Here is a 16,542-nt window from a genome sequence, read left to right on the forward strand (position 1 = left end):
GTCTAGGATCCTTTCACAAGCATGTAGAGGTATGTTGATTAAATCGGTCTTATCGTCTCTTCCTTCATACGCTATGCAAGTTTTTAAGTTTCCTCAGTATGTTTGTAATTCTCTGGATGGCATTGTGAGGAATTTTTGGTGGGGATGGGATCCTGGTTCTAGGCATTTATATTTGAGGGGTTGGGCCTCATTATGTACCTTGAAATCTCAAGGAGGATTGGGCTTTAGAAGAATATCTTATATGAATTCTGCTCTTCTTGCTAAGTTCAGTTGGAGAATGATCACTTCTACTGGTTCTATGTGCAAGGATCAGTTGTACAGCAAATATGTAATTCCTCGTGGATGAGATTTGATGACAGCCCAGGTTGTAGGTTCTGATTCCTGGTTTTGGAAGAGCTTATTGAGTTGGAGAGCTGTTATTAGTATGGGTTTATGCAAGCTTATCAAGTCAGGTACAAATACTAGAGTGTGGTATGATCCATGGATTCCTTTGCAAGATGGTTTCAAGCCTATACCCAAATTGAATGCTCAAGTTCAGCAAAATGACTTTACTGTGGACTCTTTAATGCTTCACCATCCCAAGCGTTAGAATGTTCCACTTTTGCATGCTATTTTTGAGCAAGGGACAGTTGATAATATCCTCAAAATTCAGCTATTGGATTCTTCGAGGGAGGATAGGTGGGTGTGGACTCTTAGTACCTCAAGGGATTTCTCAGTAAAGATTGCATATCATGTCCTTAATTCAAGTGCAGCCGTGCCTTCAAACTCAGCCCCTCTTGTTGGTAATCAATGGAATCAAATTTGGAAGATGGATATTCATGCTAGGCTTCAGTTGCTTTTGTGGAAGGTTGCTTGGAATATTTTACCTACGAGGGATAGGCTATCTAGTGTTTTGCATATGCTTGAGGATCAACAGAGTTGTCCGCTTTGCAATGGGGGAAGTGAAAGCATAATTCATTTGATGATTGGTTGTTTGGTTTCATTCCTGGTTTGGAGTACTTCTCGCTGGCATTTGAATTCTCTTAATTTTGTTAGCCGAGGAGTTGTTGGTTGGGTCAAGATTATTCTCAATCCACAGTTGATTGGCATTTCTAAGGAGGACTGTCATGAGTTTTGTCTTTTGGCAATGGTGTCGTTGGATAGTATTTGGAGATATAGAAATGATGTTATTCATGGCATGCCGGTGAGGTCAATGTATGACTTAGTTCGTGAGATTCATTAGTCTCATGAACAACATTGTAGGGCATGGAGATTGCCCAGGTTTGAGGCCAGCTTGTTTTTGGTGCATTGGGTCCCTCCTCCTCCTATTTCAATAAAAGTAAATTTTGATACAGCTATGGGGCATGAAGTCACTAGTGCTGTTGCAATAGCTCGCTCTTCTTCCGGAGAAATAGTGTTTGCTTCGGTTTGTACCAGTGCTAGAGTGGATGCTACAGTGGGTGAGGCGACAGCGTTACGGCTAGGAGTTCAAAGATGCTTGGAACTTCAGGTGCATGATGTAGAGTTTGAGGGAGATGCTTTGATTGTCGTTAATGCAGTTGCTCGACCTGAGTTGGTTTCCAATTGGGCTATTGAGAATTTGATTGAGGACACACGTATTAAATTGAATGGCATTCAAAATGGAGTATTGTGAAGATTAGCAAGCAACAAAATGCCTGGACGGATATTTTCGCCAAATGGGTCGCTGCTTTGAAGCTTTCGGGCAGCATTCCCACGCATTTTCTTTCGGAGTTCCAATGCTGGTTGCATAGTAGTCATGATCCTCCAGATCATTTTTTTGGTTTGTCATGGTGTGGTGTGTAGTCTGTGTTGATGTGCTTGATAAAAAAAAAGAGAAGAAAATACATTAGTGTATATGTATGTATGTATATGATAATATGAAGAGGATGATTGTCAGGTTTTTGGCCCATACATTTACCACTCACAATCTTTCATTTGTGATTGGTGTATGAGTGTTATCTATTCACAAACAAATCTAGAACCACTAACTTTACAATAGCTAATTATATTTGTGCATGAATATATGTCAATTGAATTCCCTAACTTTGGGCTCTATCAATCTCACTATCCTAAGTTGAGCGGAGTCAGCACTATGAATGTTTAATTGCCAAGTCACTAGTTGCTTGTTTGCCACGTGTCACCAATCAGAGGGGCTGAAAGAGAGAGGCTCTTTTGATTTTATGTTTTTGGGGTGGGGGGTAAAGTAAGTAAAGTGGTTGGTGTTGATAACTAAAAGAGGTTGCACCTACCGTCTGTCTGTGTTTAGATGACCTGCTCACGCCTCTCCACTAATAATAATGAATGGAAATAAAACAAACCCTATGATTTTGACCTTAATTCATTCATGGATTCAGTGGCTTACTAGCTCAACAGAAATGTATCTTATTGTCTTGTTTAGATATGTAGGCTAATTTCTTACGTGGGGTGGAACAACATGACTCTTTTTTTAATGGTGGACAACAAGGATGTGATGTGTGTGTGTGTGTGTAGAGAGAGATAGGTTAGTTTATTAGGTGTGGTGCAAGAAGATGAGAGATTTTTTTTAATGGTGGACAACCAGGATGTGTGGAATGTAGGAATTAAGGCCTAATTAAGGGATATCTGCATGTATATTCTCTTGCATAATTGTTAGTGGAAGTTCGATTGTGTGTTTCTTGGTTCATCTTTTTTCTTAATTACTTTGTCAGTAAGTGGAAAAGAAAGTCATATTTCCAATTGAGGATTTGCCGAACAAGAAAACACGTCTTCGCCTAAAAACTTTGATCATCCGCCTGCGACTACATACATATACATAATTACATTTTGTTGGCTTAGGATTAGGAATAAGCAATTAGTGATTGTGAAAGAAACGTCATGGTCAAACAGACTCCCCTCCCCTGACTTGTTCATAAAAAGTTGTGGTCAAAACAAGGAAAACAATTAATTACACACGCTTCTCTCCCACTCTCTGTTACATAATTTGTATTTCACACTTGACATAGTCGTCAACACCAAAAACACTTCCATGTTTTTTTTTTAACATAAAATATTAATATAATATACGTATACCTAGTAACATATAATAATACAAATGAAAAATTTTTATATTATATTTTAATACTTGAATTTATTTTTGTGATTATTAGTTTTTGAATTAATTATTTAATTTTTTGACTGATTTTTAACAATCCGAGCTCTAATAAGTAATAACGGGGTGTGTCCGTTGGACGTTAGAAGGCGTTGAGAAATATGGAAGGAAAAGACAACGGTAGTGGTAGTACAAGACCATCCCCAATCAACGGAACAGCATCCATGGAAGTACAAAGGGGATTCATTACAACTAATCCGGCAATAAATCGGATTCTCAGATATTATTATTATTGAATATAAGAAATCCACCCTCCACCATCTCTCCCTTGGCTGCACCATCCCTCTCTCTCGCTCTTCTCCTCTCTCTCAATTCCTCTCTCACCGTCTCTACTCCTCTGTCTCTCTCGATCCGGGACAATGGCGCCGCCGAGTCTGAGGGACCTGCAGTTGACCCAGGTCGCTAGAGGACGGAAGGCGCTGCCGGACGGCGAGGATACCGGTGACCTTGAGGATGTGAGGCTTTTGGACGCCTACGATGAGGTTGGCGAGGAGTATAATTTGTCCCAAATTGAACAAGGGATGAGGAGAATTCAGGTGACAGTCACCGGGATGACCTGTGCGGCTTGCTCCAATTCGGTGGAGGCTGCTCTAATGGATGTTAATGGGGTGTTTAAGGCCTCTGTTGTACTGCTTCAAAACAAGGCCTATGTTGTATTTGACCCCAACTTGGTTAAGGTTAGTGCTATTTATCTCGACTGCCTTGATTCTTGATTTGATTTCACTTATACTTTATTGATCATTCCTGATGAATCTGGATGACGCATCAATTTCCAGTGTTTGACTTTGGTTTGTTGAGTGAGAATTTATAGCATCTAGCGATGAATCTGATCTCGAGTTAGTGCTGTTTTTGTTAAGTTGAATCCAAGCTTTCTTCTTTTTTATTTATTTCCTTCCCTTCTTTGGATTGCTGCTCTGGCCCTGTTTGTTTCACTGTAGTTTCATTCATGTGGGAATCAACTGGATTATGCATTGTTGTTGGTTATAAGAACTTTCATTGTGTTGTCGTTATTGTGCTTCTCCATACATTTTTGTATTATTTTACATTTCTAGTGACTGGATTGCTGGTTCTCTCTTTTTGCACTATGATATGAAACTTTGGCTATGAGAAGTAATATGACTGATTGTTTTGATTTCTACTTACGGAGCCCATGGTAAGGCGTATGGAACCATAACTCTTCTCTCTTTTAAATGAGTCACCTTGGCTGTTTTCTATGTGGTATTCTTTTTGTGCTGTTAATGATTCTGTTGTTACAGGACGATGACATCAAGAATGCAATTGAAGATGCCGGGTTTGAGGCAGAAATTCTGACAGAACCCTCTAAATCCGGGACAAAGTCTCACGGGACCCTTGTTGGGCAGTTCACTATAGTGGGTATGACATGTGCAGCATGTGTGAACTCTGTTGAAGGTATTTTGCGAGATCTTCCTGGTGTCAAAAGGGCTGTGGTTGCGTTAGCTACTTCATTAGGGGAAGTGGAGTATGACCCTACTGTGACTAGTAAAAATGACATAGTCAATGCAATTGAAGATGCTGGTTTCGAAGCTTCACTCGTACAGAGCAGTGAGCAGGATAAAATCATACTAGGGGTTGCAGGAGTGCTCAGTGAGATGGATGCGCAGCTCTTGGAAGGAATTCTTAGCAATTTGATTGGGGTGAGACAATTTCGTTATGATAGGGTGTCAGGAGAACTTGATGTTCTCTTTGATCCTGAAGTGGTCCGTTCTAGAGCACTAGTTGATGGCATTGAGGAAGGAAGCGGCGGGAGATTTAAACTGCGTGTTATGAATCCTTACGCAAGAATGACTTCTAGGGATGTTGAGGAAGCATCGACGATGTTCCGACTATTCCGCTCCAGTCTTTTTCTCAGTGTGAGTATATCTCAAATGAGCATGGTTTTGCTATGCATTATATTTCCTTAATTTTTCTTCCTTGCTGTTCTGTCCTGTTATGTTCCTATTTCTCAGAGATCCAATCTTTAATTACATGAATTCATCTGACCTCTATGCAAAAGAAATTGTGTTTAATGTGTGTGTGTATGTTGTACATTTGTCTTCACATCTTGAGGTTTCTCATATCAAGTGGACAGGAAAGCACATCATATATCGAGATATTCATCGAAATGTCATCTCAAAGACATGGATTCGTCCTCTGAATTATCTTACAATATACTAAGACTAGAGACTATCAATAGCTAGGAATTATTTCAGGTTTTCAACTTATATTGATCTTTGCCCTTAATGCATGTAATCCAGATCCCTATCTTTCTCATAAGAGTAGTTTGTCCACGCATACCGCTTGTGTATTCCTTACTGCTCTGGCGATGTGGACCCTTCCTAATGGGTGATTGGTTGAAGTGGGCGTTGGCAAGTCTTGTTCAATTTGTTATTGGGAAGCGCTTCTACATTGCTGCTGGCCGAGCTCTGCGAAATGGCTCTACAAACATGGATGTCTTGGTTGCGTTGGGAACTTCAGCCTCTTACTTCTACTCTGTTTGTGCACTACTATATGGTGCAATAACTGGCTTTTGGTCCCCGACATACTTTGAAACAAGTGCTATGCTAATAACATTTGTTTTGCTGGGAAAATATTTGGAGTGTCTTGCGAAGGGGAAAACTTCAGATGCTATCAAGAAGTTAGTAGAACTGGCGCCAGCTACGGCACTACTGGTGGTCAAAGACAAAGGTAGACTTCTTCAAAGGAAATTAATTTGAGATTTTTGAGGTTTCATTTTTTTTTTCCGATAAAACTAACAAAAAACTAAGCAAATAACTGCTAGATTCTCTGATCTGTATCATTCCAATGTCTTGAAACAGTTGGGTAGTTTTGTTTTAATTCTTTGGTTTTGTAGGTGGAAGTCTCATTGGAGAAAGAGAAATAGATGCTTTGCTAATTCAGCCTGGTGATATACTAAAAGTTCTACCTGGTACTAAGGTTCCAGCTGATGGAGTGATTGTATGGGGTTCAAGTTATGTCAATGAGAGTATGGTAACAGGTGAATCTGCTCCAGTTTTGAAGGAGGTTAATTCATCAGTTATTGGCGGGACAATTAATTTGCATGGCGCTCTTCACATACAAGCTAGTAAAGTAGGATCTGACACTGTTTTGAGCCAGATAATTAGTTTGGTTGAGACAGCGCAGATGTCAAAGGCTCCTATTCAGAAGTTTGCTGACTTTGTAAGTATTGAAATTCTGCTTGATATGATTTGTGTACCTGTGATACAATTTATCGTCTTTATGGGCACCACTTCGTTGATGGTTTCTACCCGCATTCCTCAATTTAGCTTCAAATTGCGGATGGTTGATGTTGTTGGTCCTTTTAAGGAGGGCTGTAGGAGCAAAACAAACTCTAGAGAATGATTAAACTTGTTAATTCCTTTTTTTAGTTGCTAAACAGGAAGAGATGATCAAGCAAGTTAATGCTTTTTTATTATTGACAACTCACAAAATCCCTACTGTTGCTTGATGAGCAATATAGTCTTTACAAACTTGGAGATGATAATAATAATAACCACCAAAACAACAATAATAGTAAATCACTGTAATTTCTGCTGGACTAATATATGATTGTTGTTTATCTTCATCAAAGTTCCAAACAGTGTATCTCTGTAGAATATGTAGCATCCTGGAGCCTATTGTTTTAACTTCATTCAATGAATGCAAATTTTAATGCACTGTATTCGCCAGACAATATTTTCCATTTTCACCGGTAATGATGCATTTTCTCCATTATTTGGTTTTTGTTTTGATCCACTCACTTTGATGTGCAGGTAGCGAGCATTTTTGTCCCCACAGTTGTTGCAATGGCACTTTTGACCTTTTTGGGTTGGTAAGTTCATATTTGCTCACTCTAGCATAATTCTTTGATTAGTGAGTATCTGATTTTGTTGTTCTTTGCTTTTTAATCTGCAGGTACCTAGCTGGAGTTTTTGGAGCTTACCCAGAACACTGGCTACCTGAAAATGGCAACTACTTCGTCTTTGCCCTCATGTTTTCAATATCTGTGGTGGTGATTGCATGTCCCTGTGCACTTGGCTTGGCAACACCTACTGCTGTCATGGTGGCAACAGGAATTGGGGCGAATAATGGTGTATTGATTAAAGGAGGAGATGCTTTAGAAAGGGCTCAGAAGGTTAAATACGTGATATTTGATAAAACTGGCACCCTGACACAAGGAAAGGCTACCGTTACAACTGCTAAAGTTTTCTCTGGAATGGATCGTGGAGAATTTCTCAGATTGGTTGCTTCCGCAGAGGTGATTATAATTCCATGACTAGTTTCCTATCTCCTCATCGCTTCTTCCTATTCCTCCATGTGTCCTTCCCTTCCTTAGGGAGACCACTGCTTGGGATTGCAAGAAGGCTGGGAACTTGTTGGTCTTCATAAACTATTGCGCAACTAAGGGCATGAAGTAATATTTGTGTGCATTTTTTTTTCATGGATTAGGCTAGCAGTGAACATCCTCTCGCGAAAGCAATTTTGGAATATGCCCGCCATTTCCATTTCTTTGAAGAGCCTTCTGAAAATGAGGAATCTCACGGCCAGATCAAAGACTCTGGAGTTTCTGGATGGCTTCTTGATGTCTCTGACTTCTCTGTTCTGCCTGGAAGCGGGGTCCATTGCTTTATTAATGGAAAAAGGATTTTGGTGAGTCTCTCTCTCTCTCTCTATATATATATACACACACACATTTATACGTATGAAGTTTTTTTTTTTCTCGTCTTCAATAGAACATGAAGGTCTAGAAGCTTGGATGATTACTTTTTGATGGTTGCTTATCCAATGTAACTATTTCCTGATTAGGTTGGTAACCGAAAGCTGCTGACTGAAAGTGGGATTGCCATTCCAACCCATGTAGAAAATTTTGTAGTAGAACTGGAAGAAAGTGCCAAGACTGGCGTCCTTGTTGCATATGACGATAACATAATTGGTGTTTTGGGGGTTGCAGACCCATTAAAGAGAGAAGCTGCTGTGGTTATAGAGGGGCTTGGCAAGATGGGTGTTAAATCTGTCATGGTTACAGGAGATAATTGGAGGACGGCTAGAGCTGTAGCTAAAGAGGTTTGTTTACCTTTTTTTTCTTTCCTAATTTCCTTTCAAACATGAAAAGTATTCCTTCCTAGTTCGAAGTTATGAGGAAAAGACTGAAATCTATAAAATATAGAGAGAACTAGTTTCCACTCTGCATACATTTTAAATGCTATAGAAGTGGGGGAAGGAAGAAAAGTCCTCTCTCTCTTCCACCCCTGAGGTGTGTTTGTGTGTAATACCATTTAGGCCCTTAGAGTTTGCTTGATGTTTATAACACTGACTCCAAATAATGCAGATGTTGTAACCCTGGACTAGATAAAGCAAAAAACTGATGTTTGTCCCTCTTGTGTAGGTTGGCATTCAAGATGTGAGGGCAGAGGTAATGCCAGCGGGAAAAGCAGATGTTATAAGTTCATTTCAGAAAGATGGAAGTGTAGTTGCTATGGTGGGAGATGGTATAAATGATTCTCCCGCTCTGGTTGCTGCCGATGTTGGTATGGCCATAGGGGCTGGGACAGATATAGCCATAGAAGCTGCTGACTATGTATTGATGAGAAACAACTTGGAAGACGTAATTACTGCAATCGACCTTTCAAGGAAGACTTTCTCTCGTATTCGATTGAATTATGTTTTTGCCATGGCCTACAATGTCATTGCAATCCCAATCGCAGCAGGTGCATTATTTCCTCTCCTAGGGATCAAGCTGCCACCATGGGCAGCCGGTGCTTGTATGGCTCTCTCATCTGTCAGTGTTGTGTGCTCGTCTTTGCTTCTCCGGTTGTACAGAAAACCTAGACTTACCACCATATTAGAAATAACTGTAGAGTAGGAGGAGGAGCGAAAATGTACCCAGCATGTCTCAACTCTCAACTCAATAGGAAGAGAAAGTGTAAATGGGATAAATTGTTGTGTGATTCATTTAGTAAATCTCAGTTTTGTGTGTTTGTGTTACAATCCCTTTTCTTCCTCGGTAACTTTTTACACCTTTTATATACGTTAGTGGGTGTTGACGTCCCCCATAATTTGTAAATGAAACTGTACAATAATCCCATTGTAATCTTCATTTTTGCTCGTTTTGTTTCATTTTAAGCGCCATTGATTTCTCTTATGGATTCACGTGGCAGACCTCAAACTGTTAGGGCAAGATTTTGATTTTGACTTAACAGCGAAGAGGAGTGATGCGATCCTGTGTCTTCATTGTCACTTTGAAGTTCCATGAGATTGTAAAATATCTTCAATAAGTCAGCTGGAACGAAACAAAAGTCATTGCAACTTACTAGATAAAGTCTCTCTTATTACCATGCATACTGATCAACAACAACAGAAACCTCTGCACTGACTGCTTCATTGCTCTCAACAACCACCACATTGTTTGACACATTAGTAGCTGCAAACATCACAGACCCTACAGCAGCACCTTGAACAAAATATGAGTACTGAAAATACTTAATGTGATCTGGAAATACTAACAGTGAAGAAAAATCAGCCACCCACTTAGTCCCATTTCCTGTCACCGTTTGTTTCGCCACCGTAGATTTCAAGATCATCCCATTTGCGTTGTTGTGATCAATCACAACTTGATCAATTTCACTAAAACTCCCTTCTAAATGTACTATTGGAACATACTTGTTCTGTTCCCCTCTAAACATACAGTCCACTACAGTTACTCCAGAAATTTGTCCACTAATTGACTTCAACACTATATTACCATTACCTAAAAAAAACCCATCTGCGACATGGACTTGAATTGGATCTTCCATGACTATACCATTGAAATCTAGGTAACAGTTAACAATTCTAGTCATTTCTGCTCCTTTTTTGACTGAAATTCCTATACCACCAAAAGCTGCTGCCTTGTTGTAACAATGTATCCCTGTGACTATATTAGCTCTACCTCTTAATAAGACTCCAATGGCTGCAGAGAAGATAACAACATCAGTGACTGCGTTATCATTGCCATGAATATCAATGCCATTGCCTGTGAAGTCCTTCTCATGTGGGTTGTTCCCGACCGTTGAACGTTGGCCTAGGAAGCAACTTGATATGAAGGTCTCATGGCCATTTTGTACCAAGATTCCATCAGTTGTGAAGTGGATGAAGAAGCAGTTGTTTATGCGGATTCTGGCCGAATCAATAACGAAAATCCCACCTCCCCGAAAGCTTGAATCGAAGAGGATGTCGCGGAAGGTAATGTCTTCATAGTAGATATTATCAACACTTTGCTGCTTCTCATCAAGGTTGATTGAGGATTCTTTGTCAAATGGTGTAGAACTAGGTGACCATACTTCAATCAAATGCCTGTCCCCAGGAAATGTGTCTGATGCTCTTAGACTCCCTGATTTTAGCTGTGTTTAATATTAACATATATATCAGAACTACATAAAATACATATGTACATTTCACATAAACTTATTTTAGGGGATAGTGCTAATTTAGAACAAAAAAAATGTGCAGAAATATTATGCATGGCAGTATAAAACAAAAGAGACATTACATATGTGTAACTTTCTGACAAAAAACTGGTCACAAAGTGAGATAACCTGATGTGGGTTTGGTATAAGTCTCTAGGTAGAAAAGACAAGAGAGTGGCAAAACTGGTGAAAAGTTCGAGAGAGAGAGAGAGAGAGATTGACCAGTGCATTGCCGACACCAGACGCTGGGAACCTGATGGGCTTACTGATCTTGTAATTTCCACCTTGAAAATCAATCACAACACCACCCAAATCATTCACACCAGGAAGCAACTCAAGCCCTTTCTGGACTTGAAATGCATCATTGAGAGCATTCAATATGGCATCACTGCTCTCATTTGCACCAGTTGGATCTGCCCCATAACCAGTAGGGTAAAACACTCTTCCAATCTGAAACACACAGTTTTAAGCATAACCCACAAAATTTTACCAAAATATAATGTGGAAAACTCTATACATTTTACCATCTCTAAATACCTTCTTGTCCTCAAAGATTGAGGGGGTTGTGGAGGGTGGTTGGGAGGAGCTGGAGACTACTATTTCTTGAAGCTGTGCAAGAAGATCCGTTAGCTTTTCCTGTTTGGTGTAACAAGTTGTTTCTTGCACCAACAGGAATAAGAACAACCACAAGATTGATAAAGCTCTCATTTTTACTGGAAACAATATACAGAGAGAGAGAGAGAGAGAGAGAGGAGGTCGAGGAAAATGTATGGTTTAGGGATCCTCTTTCTTGGAATTGATGATAAATTTTAGTTTCTTCATAGAAGAGAATAAATTTGAAGTCAAAATGAAATTGGTCAACAAAGTTGTTACAGAAAATTCTACTCATTCTTTGAAAAAAGAATCAGATTTGTATTCAAATTCAAAGAGAAGGAGAGTACATGGAGAGACACACACAAAAATACTAGTTAATTAACCTTGGTATTAATGCTAAGACAATGAAGGCAAGTTATTGTGACATTGGACTGTTGATTAGTACATCTAATGGTTAACATGCCCATGTATTAAACCATTAATTGTGTATCGATCCTTTCATTTCATTGCAAACAAAAGATCTATTGTGCAGCAAAAGAATCCAAGTTTTTTTTTTTACCCTCCTATCATGCTATACAGCACTAGTTGCTACAAGAACTGCAGAACCAAGAGGAGTCCCTCGCATCAGATATGAGTGCTGAAAATGTTTACTATGTTGGTGGACTGAATGTTTCAGTAAAAGACCACAGGTCTAAGAATCAACTCTATACACAATTCCAGATTCAGCTCTGTAATTGTCAAAGTATCTATCACTCAAGCTAATCATCTACTCGCCAGTTGCCACACACCTTGGTCAACAGTAACAAAAACAGTTGCAGGTACCTCCACATCTGACTCAATCACAACGCGATTTTCAGACACACTCCGCAAGGCATGATTAGGGAACAAGCCGCTGCCAGTTGTGCTAAATGTGTACTGAACATGCTTAATAAGGTTAGGAAATAACAGAACTGGACTAAAATCAATGGTCCATGAATTCCCATTCGCATGTAGTGAACCTCTAGCAAGAGTTGATTTCATTTTCATCTCCCTCACATTATTCCTATCAACCACAACTTGATCAATGTGCTCGAAGGTTGCTATCGATTCATCTAATTGAACGATATCAGTCCCTCCATTGTCGCCAGAAAACATGTTGTCAACAATATTGACACCACTGGCAACACCTTTTATTGATTTCAGCTTAATGAATGCATTCCCAAGAAAAAAGCTGCTAGAGATATGGAGTTGAACCGGATCTTCCACGACAATACCAGTGTAGTCCATATAACAATCTACAATCCGGGTTTGTGTCACACGAGGCACCTTCAGATAAATACCAGTACCACCAAACCCTGTTGCCTTATTGTAGCAATGCACACCAGACAGTGAGTTAGCCTGCCCAGAAATCTGTATACCAATATCAGCAGAAAATATCACCACATCCGTGACTCCATTGTCGTTTCCCATTAAGTTAATCCCGGTGCCAGAGAAGTGTTTTTCGCCAGGATCTTTACCAACGGTGATGTGTTGGCCGATGAAGGAGTTTCTAATAGAGGTTTCATGACCTCCTTGGACTAAAATTCCATTGGAACTGAAATGGACAATGTAACAGTTGTCTATGCTAGTTCTAAGTGATTTTATGACACTAATGCCTCCACCTCTGTGGTTACAATCCAACATGAGGTCTCTGAAGGTTACATACTCATAGTGATAGGGGGATTGGAAAGAGGAAAGGTTTTCATCAGTGTCACTGCTGGCTTTGGTTTCTTCATTTTGGCCAGCTGATGAAGCTGATAAATCAATCAGATACCCATTTTTGGGAAAGTCATCCGATGCTCTTATTGTCCCTCCATATATCTGTTCATAAAGATCAAGAACAAAAATGAGAAGAAACCAGCATGAAATCTTAAAGAAGAAGGTTGTTGAGACTTGAGACCTCTGCTTTTAAGAAAATAAACGTGTAAAGTTCATCTTGAGCAATTCAATTGTGATGATACATACAACAAAGTTTCCAACTCCGATCTTTGGCATTCGGAGGGGCTTTGTGATCATGTAATTTCCACCTTCAAGATTGATCTGTGCACCTCCAAGATTATTGATCCCTTCCATCAAGAACCCTTCCGTTGGGCCGCCAAACGCGGCTGCTATTGCTTTCATAAGTGCTTCAGTGCTGTCTGTTTTCCCCGTAGGATCTGCTCTATATGATGTGACGCGATATAAACGCGTACTACTTGGAGCCTTCATCATCATCATCACAACCATGATCATTACAAAACTATCAAAAACATCTAACATACTTGAATACAAGTCAAGAAATGAGGAGCAGGATTAATTACCTGTAATGATGGTGGAGCGAAGTTTGGGGAAAGAGAGATTGAGGGACGCATGAAAGAGGCCTTTAAAGCTTGCATTTTTTGCATTTGTTCACTGTAATGACCATCAAGAGACGGACCCTCTTGAGAATTCTCTCCATAAACATGAATAGTTATCAAACTACCCAATCCTACTATCATACAAAGTAGAGGATGATTTTTCGCCATGTTTTCTTTCAACATCTCTTCCTCTTCCATCAACTATTGAGAAGATGACCTTGGAAAATGATTCATAGGAAGGGATTAACACGTTTTTTGAAAATTAAATCTCAATTTGCATAGTTTTGCTGATGCATCCGAGGCTGGTACTGGTAGGCCTCAGTAGTCTCGCTAATTTTGTCATAAGCGGGCTTTGATCGAGGGTATGGGTGGGCCGAAAAATGGGCTGCTTCACTGAGGCCCAATCTGTAAAAGTTGAAGACAAACTAAGCCCATTTGCTCATTTAGAGCCAAGTTTTCTGATGGTTGAAGATGATAGACTAGGCCCGGTCCAAAACTATAAGCCCAAACAGAGCTACTATCTGACTATCTTCATTCTCGAGGCGTCTTATCTTAAATGATCTTATCTCTGAAGTTTCCTCCTGTTTCTCTCTCCTCTCTCTCTCTAGTCTGATAGACTGAAACCTGTTCGTCTCCAACCGACGTCTCTCTTTGCCTTCTACGTCTCATCTTTGCCTCCACTCACTCTTATGTAAGTGAAATTTCCTTCATGAGGTTTTTTTGTTATCTGGTGATAATGATGTGTGAATGAAGTCAAGATCGCAGCAAATTGTTCTTTTTCTGAGAGTAGTTATGAATTAATTTTATTTTTCCTGTGGTAGGAGGAGGTGACCATGGCGGCAGTGATAAGGAAATTTTTCATTGCATCAATGTTTATGTGGGTAGCTCCTGTTGCAATATTATACGCTTTTAACCACGATTTGCTTCCTGGTAAGATTGTTTGCGGGTTCAATGGGGATTCGAGAAGAAGTATTTACTTTCGTTCCGTTAATGATTCTGTTTCTATGTTGCATCACTGTTTCTTGCTCCTTTTGATTTCAATATTGTTTTTCCCAAATTTCCTTAATAGATCTTGTCATGAATTGTATGACAGATTTTCCACAGTCAGTTAAATCACCAATATGTAGTTACTGGATCCAAAAATTGAAGGGGATCTACCAAGTGTTGGCTAGTAGAGTTTGGTTATCCCAGAAAGTAAGCTTTTTTTTTTTTTTTTCTTCTTTCTATATGGAACAGGTGCAGATCAACTATCACCTTATTCTCTAACGGTGCTGAGTGGATTCCTTGCTGTCATATCAGTAAACATAGTTATCGCCTTCTACATTTTCATGGCAATGAAGGAACCTTCAGATAAACATGAACCTGATCCTGCATTTCTTGCAGAGGCCAAAGCTAGTGTCAGACAGTCCACAGATAATCCTGATTCCCAAAAGAAGGAAGAGTAAAAATACACAAATTCTCTGCCTTTTCCTCTTCTAGAAGAGGGATATTGTATTGGAATGCTGGGGGCTCTAAGGAAGTGGAGGTTTTATGGCACCATATTGTCATAGGTTCAGCCTGCTCTTCATATCAATGTTTATTTTGTAGCAGAGGTTGGTTTGGAATCATACTCTTGTACCATTTCGTGCACATTATCACTGTTTTGGTTTTTCATTGAATTGATCCTGCATTTCACATGAAACTTATTATCTTCCATAATGTGTCAAGCGCTTTTAGGATTGGTGATTTCTGATTCCCTCAATCAAGATTTGTTTTTGCATTCTGAGTTGGTAAAACTGCTTTGGGCTTTCATTCTAGTTGGGTGGAAAATGAACATCTTCTAGTGCTTCAAGTCGTTCACCAGTATTATCCATGTTGCAACTGTGAGATTAGCACAATGAAGAGGTCTTCTCAGTGTGATTTTATTTGACAATCATGTTCTCGAACAAGTAGAGCACTACTAGTTGGGGTACATTGTATAACACATCCAAGGGAAGATGACCTGACATTAGTACTGACATCAAGATATCGCAATGAAGAAGTGTTGATATTGATAATGGGAGGCATTGACCCCGAAAGGCCGCTGTTGTTGGCATACATAAATTGCAAGGAAGACATGTTGAAGATGGTGGATGGAATAGAGCCTCCCATTATCAATATCAACACTTCATTGCAATATCTTGATGTCAGTACTAATAACATGTCTTGTCATCTTCCCTTGGATGTGTTCTACAATCTACCCCAACTAGACGTGCTCTACTTGTTTGAGAACATGTTCTCTGGAAGGATTCTGCCAAGTTTATTTCAGTGCAAACAGCTCATCCAAATTATGCTCCTTCAAGTAAGTTGTGGAGATTACTAATGGCTTCAGGTATGGATCCTCGTAGACTTTTGTTGCTTAAGTACATCATCTCTAGCTTTGACAAGTTGCACAGAGAAGTTGGGATGCCGCCAATGAAATTGTTGCTGTATAATCCCAAGTCTTGAAGCTGGGAAAGATCTCCAAGCCAAGATGGTATTTGACCACTAAAGCTGTTATATTCCAAGCTAATGTATCGAAGCCGACGTAATCCGGCTAACTCAATTGGCAAAAAAGAGCCGTGAAAACTATTATTTGCAAAGGAGAGCCCTGAAAGGAGGAATAAGTTCCCAATATGAGGAGGGATGGTTCCTATACGACCCATGCTAGAGAGCTTCAAGGCAGTGACTCTATGGTGGCGAGCTCCGCAAGTGACGCCTATCCAGGTGCAAACAGAAGGGCAGATTGATATGTTGTGATGATCTGTAGTTTTTAACTTCAATAGCATCCAAGAATTATCATGTGTATCATATCTTTGTTGACAACAATTTTGGTTTGGGACTCTTGAATCTATCAGGAAAATATGAAGTGAGGCGCCTAATTGCTGGTGATCTGTAGACTTAATCTACTGAGTTAAACCAGCCAAGGCAGGGGTGGTTTGCTTGATTTTTGACGATGGAAGCCAAGCTTGTGAGAAATGAAAAAGTTCTTACAGCCAGCTCACTCCGACCGCTTAAGTAAACTGAA

At 39.7% G+C, this 16,542-nt stretch overlaps 6 protein-coding genes across 6 annotated transcripts; 3 read left to right on the plus strand and 3 right to left on the minus strand.

Moving 5' to 3' along the window:
• Positions 1–352: 352 nt before the first annotated feature.
• LOC119981210 lies at positions 353–1,633 on the plus strand. The gene is made up of 3 exons (XM_038824268.1): positions 353–500; positions 624–1,188; positions 1,243–1,633. The coding sequence occupies exons 1-3, from the start codon at positions 353–355 to the stop codon at positions 1,631–1,633; spliced, it is 1,104 nt and encodes a 367-aa protein (XP_038680196.1).
• Positions 1,634–3,241: 1,608 nt separating this feature from the next.
• Positions 3,242–9,112, plus strand: LOC119980957 (copper-transporting ATPase RAN1-like). The gene is made up of 9 exons (XM_038823869.1): positions 3,242–3,804; positions 4,384–4,998; positions 5,383–5,812; positions 5,979–6,304; positions 6,898–6,956; positions 7,040–7,382; positions 7,574–7,774; positions 7,931–8,188; positions 8,511–9,112. The coding sequence occupies exons 1-9, from the start codon at positions 3,487–3,489 to the stop codon at positions 8,985–8,987; spliced, it is 3,027 nt and encodes a 1,008-aa protein (XP_038679797.1). The 5' UTR covers positions 3,242–3,486; the 3' UTR covers positions 8,988–9,112.
• Positions 9,113–9,346: 234 nt separating this feature from the next.
• Positions 9,347–11,398, minus strand: LOC119980959 (polygalacturonase QRT3-like). The gene is made up of 3 exons (XM_038823871.1): positions 11,107–11,398; positions 10,792–11,019; positions 9,347–10,503 (listed from the first exon to the last, which is right to left on the minus strand). Exons 1-3 carry the CDS (start codon positions 11,275–11,277, stop codon positions 9,454–9,456), a joined length of 1,449 nt encoding a protein of 482 aa, XP_038679799.1. The 5' UTR covers positions 11,278–11,398; the 3' UTR covers positions 9,347–9,453.
• On the minus strand, positions 11,394–13,732 carry LOC119980958 (polygalacturonase QRT3-like). The gene is made up of 3 exons (XM_038823870.1): positions 13,482–13,732; positions 13,147–13,383; positions 11,394–13,002 (listed from the first exon to the last, which is right to left on the minus strand). Exons 1-3 carry the CDS (start codon positions 13,713–13,715, stop codon positions 11,926–11,928), a joined length of 1,548 nt encoding a protein of 515 aa, XP_038679798.1. The 5' UTR covers positions 13,716–13,732; the 3' UTR covers positions 11,394–11,925.
• Positions 13,733–14,068: 336 nt separating this feature from the next.
• Positions 14,069–15,198, plus strand: LOC119980874. Its single transcript, XM_038823702.1, has 3 exons — positions 14,069–14,208; positions 14,339–14,447; positions 14,754–15,198. The coding sequence occupies exons 2-3, from the start codon at positions 14,351–14,353 to the stop codon at positions 14,960–14,962; spliced, it is 306 nt and encodes a 101-aa protein (XP_038679630.1). The 5' UTR covers positions 14,069–14,208; positions 14,339–14,350; the 3' UTR covers positions 14,963–15,198.
• Positions 15,199–15,823: 625 nt separating this feature from the next.
• LOC119981213 (LRR receptor-like serine/threonine-protein kinase EFR) lies at positions 15,824–16,303 on the minus strand. Its single transcript, XM_038824272.1, has one exon. It carries the CDS (start codon positions 16,301–16,303, stop codon positions 15,824–15,826), a length of 480 nt encoding a protein of 159 aa, XP_038680200.1.
• Positions 16,304–16,542: the final 239 nt, after the last annotated feature.

Source organism: Tripterygium wilfordii, chromosome 16, assembly GCF_013401445.1.
Source record: "Tripterygium wilfordii isolate XIE 37 chromosome 16, ASM1340144v1, whole genome shotgun sequence".
Classification (NCBI taxonomy): domain Eukaryota; kingdom Viridiplantae; phylum Streptophyta; class Magnoliopsida; order Celastrales; family Celastraceae; genus Tripterygium; species Tripterygium wilfordii.

What these genes read in the sequence shown, in the direction of transcription:
- LOC119981213 (XM_038824272.1), bottom strand. Translation starts at nt 16,303, where the DNA reads ATGCTATTGAAGTTAAAAACTACAGATCATCACAACATATCAATCTGC.
- LOC119980957 (XM_038823869.1), top strand. Translation starts at nt 3,487, where the DNA reads ATGGCGCCGCCGAGTCTGAGGGACCTGCAGTTGACCCAGGTCGCTAGA. An exon ending in TTCAGAAGTTTGCTGACTTT is followed by an intron (nt 6,305 to 6,897) that starts GTAAGTATTGAA and finishes TTTGATGTGCAG; the next exon opens with GTAGCGAGCATTTTTGTCCC. An exon ending in GATTGGTTGCTTCCGCAGAG is followed by an intron (nt 7,383 to 7,573) that starts GTGATTATAATT and finishes TTCATGGATTAG; the next exon opens with GCTAGCAGTGAACATCCTCT.
- LOC119980959 (XM_038823871.1), bottom strand. Translation starts at nt 11,277, where the DNA reads ATGAGAGCTTTATCAATCTTGTGGTTGTTCTTATTCCTGTTGGTGCAA. An exon ending in CAATCTTTGAGGACAAGAAG is followed by an intron (nt 11,020 to 11,106) that starts GTATTTAGAGAT and finishes TGTGTGTTTCAG; the next exon opens with ATTGGAAGAGTGTTTTACCC. An exon ending in CTGGTGTCGGCAATGCACTG is followed by an intron (nt 10,504 to 10,791) that starts GTCAATCTCTCT and finishes TATTAAACACAG; the next exon opens with CTAAAATCAGGGAGTCTAAG.
- LOC119980874 (XM_038823702.1), top strand. Translation starts at nt 14,351, where the DNA reads ATGGCGGCAGTGATAAGGAAATTTTTCATTGCATCAATGTTTATGTGG. An exon ending in TAACCACGATTTGCTTCCTG is followed by an intron (nt 14,448 to 14,753) that starts GTAAGATTGTTT and finishes TATATGGAACAG; the next exon opens with GTGCAGATCAACTATCACCT.
- LOC119980958 (XM_038823870.1), bottom strand. Translation starts at nt 13,715, where the DNA reads ATGGAAGAGGAAGAGATGTTGAAAGAAAACATGGCGAAAAATCATCCT. An exon ending in TCGCTCCACCATCATTACAG is followed by an intron (nt 13,384 to 13,481) that starts GTAATTAATCCT and finishes ATGATGATGAAG; the next exon opens with GCTCCAAGTAGTACGCGTTT. An exon ending in TCGGAGTTGGAAACTTTGTT is followed by an intron (nt 13,003 to 13,146) that starts GTATGTATCATC and finishes CTTTATGAACAG; the next exon opens with ATATATGGAGGGACAATAAG.
- LOC119981210 (XM_038824268.1), top strand. Translation starts at nt 353, where the DNA reads ATGACAGCCCAGGTTGTAGGTTCTGATTCCTGGTTTTGGAAGAGCTTA. An exon ending in ATGGATTCCTTTGCAAGATG is followed by an intron (nt 501 to 623) that starts GTTTCAAGCCTA and finishes TTTTTGAGCAAG; the next exon opens with GGACAGTTGATAATATCCTC. An exon ending in ATTCATGGCATGCCGGTGAG is followed by an intron (nt 1,189 to 1,242) that starts GTCAATGTATGA and finishes ACAACATTGTAG; the next exon opens with GGCATGGAGATTGCCCAGGT.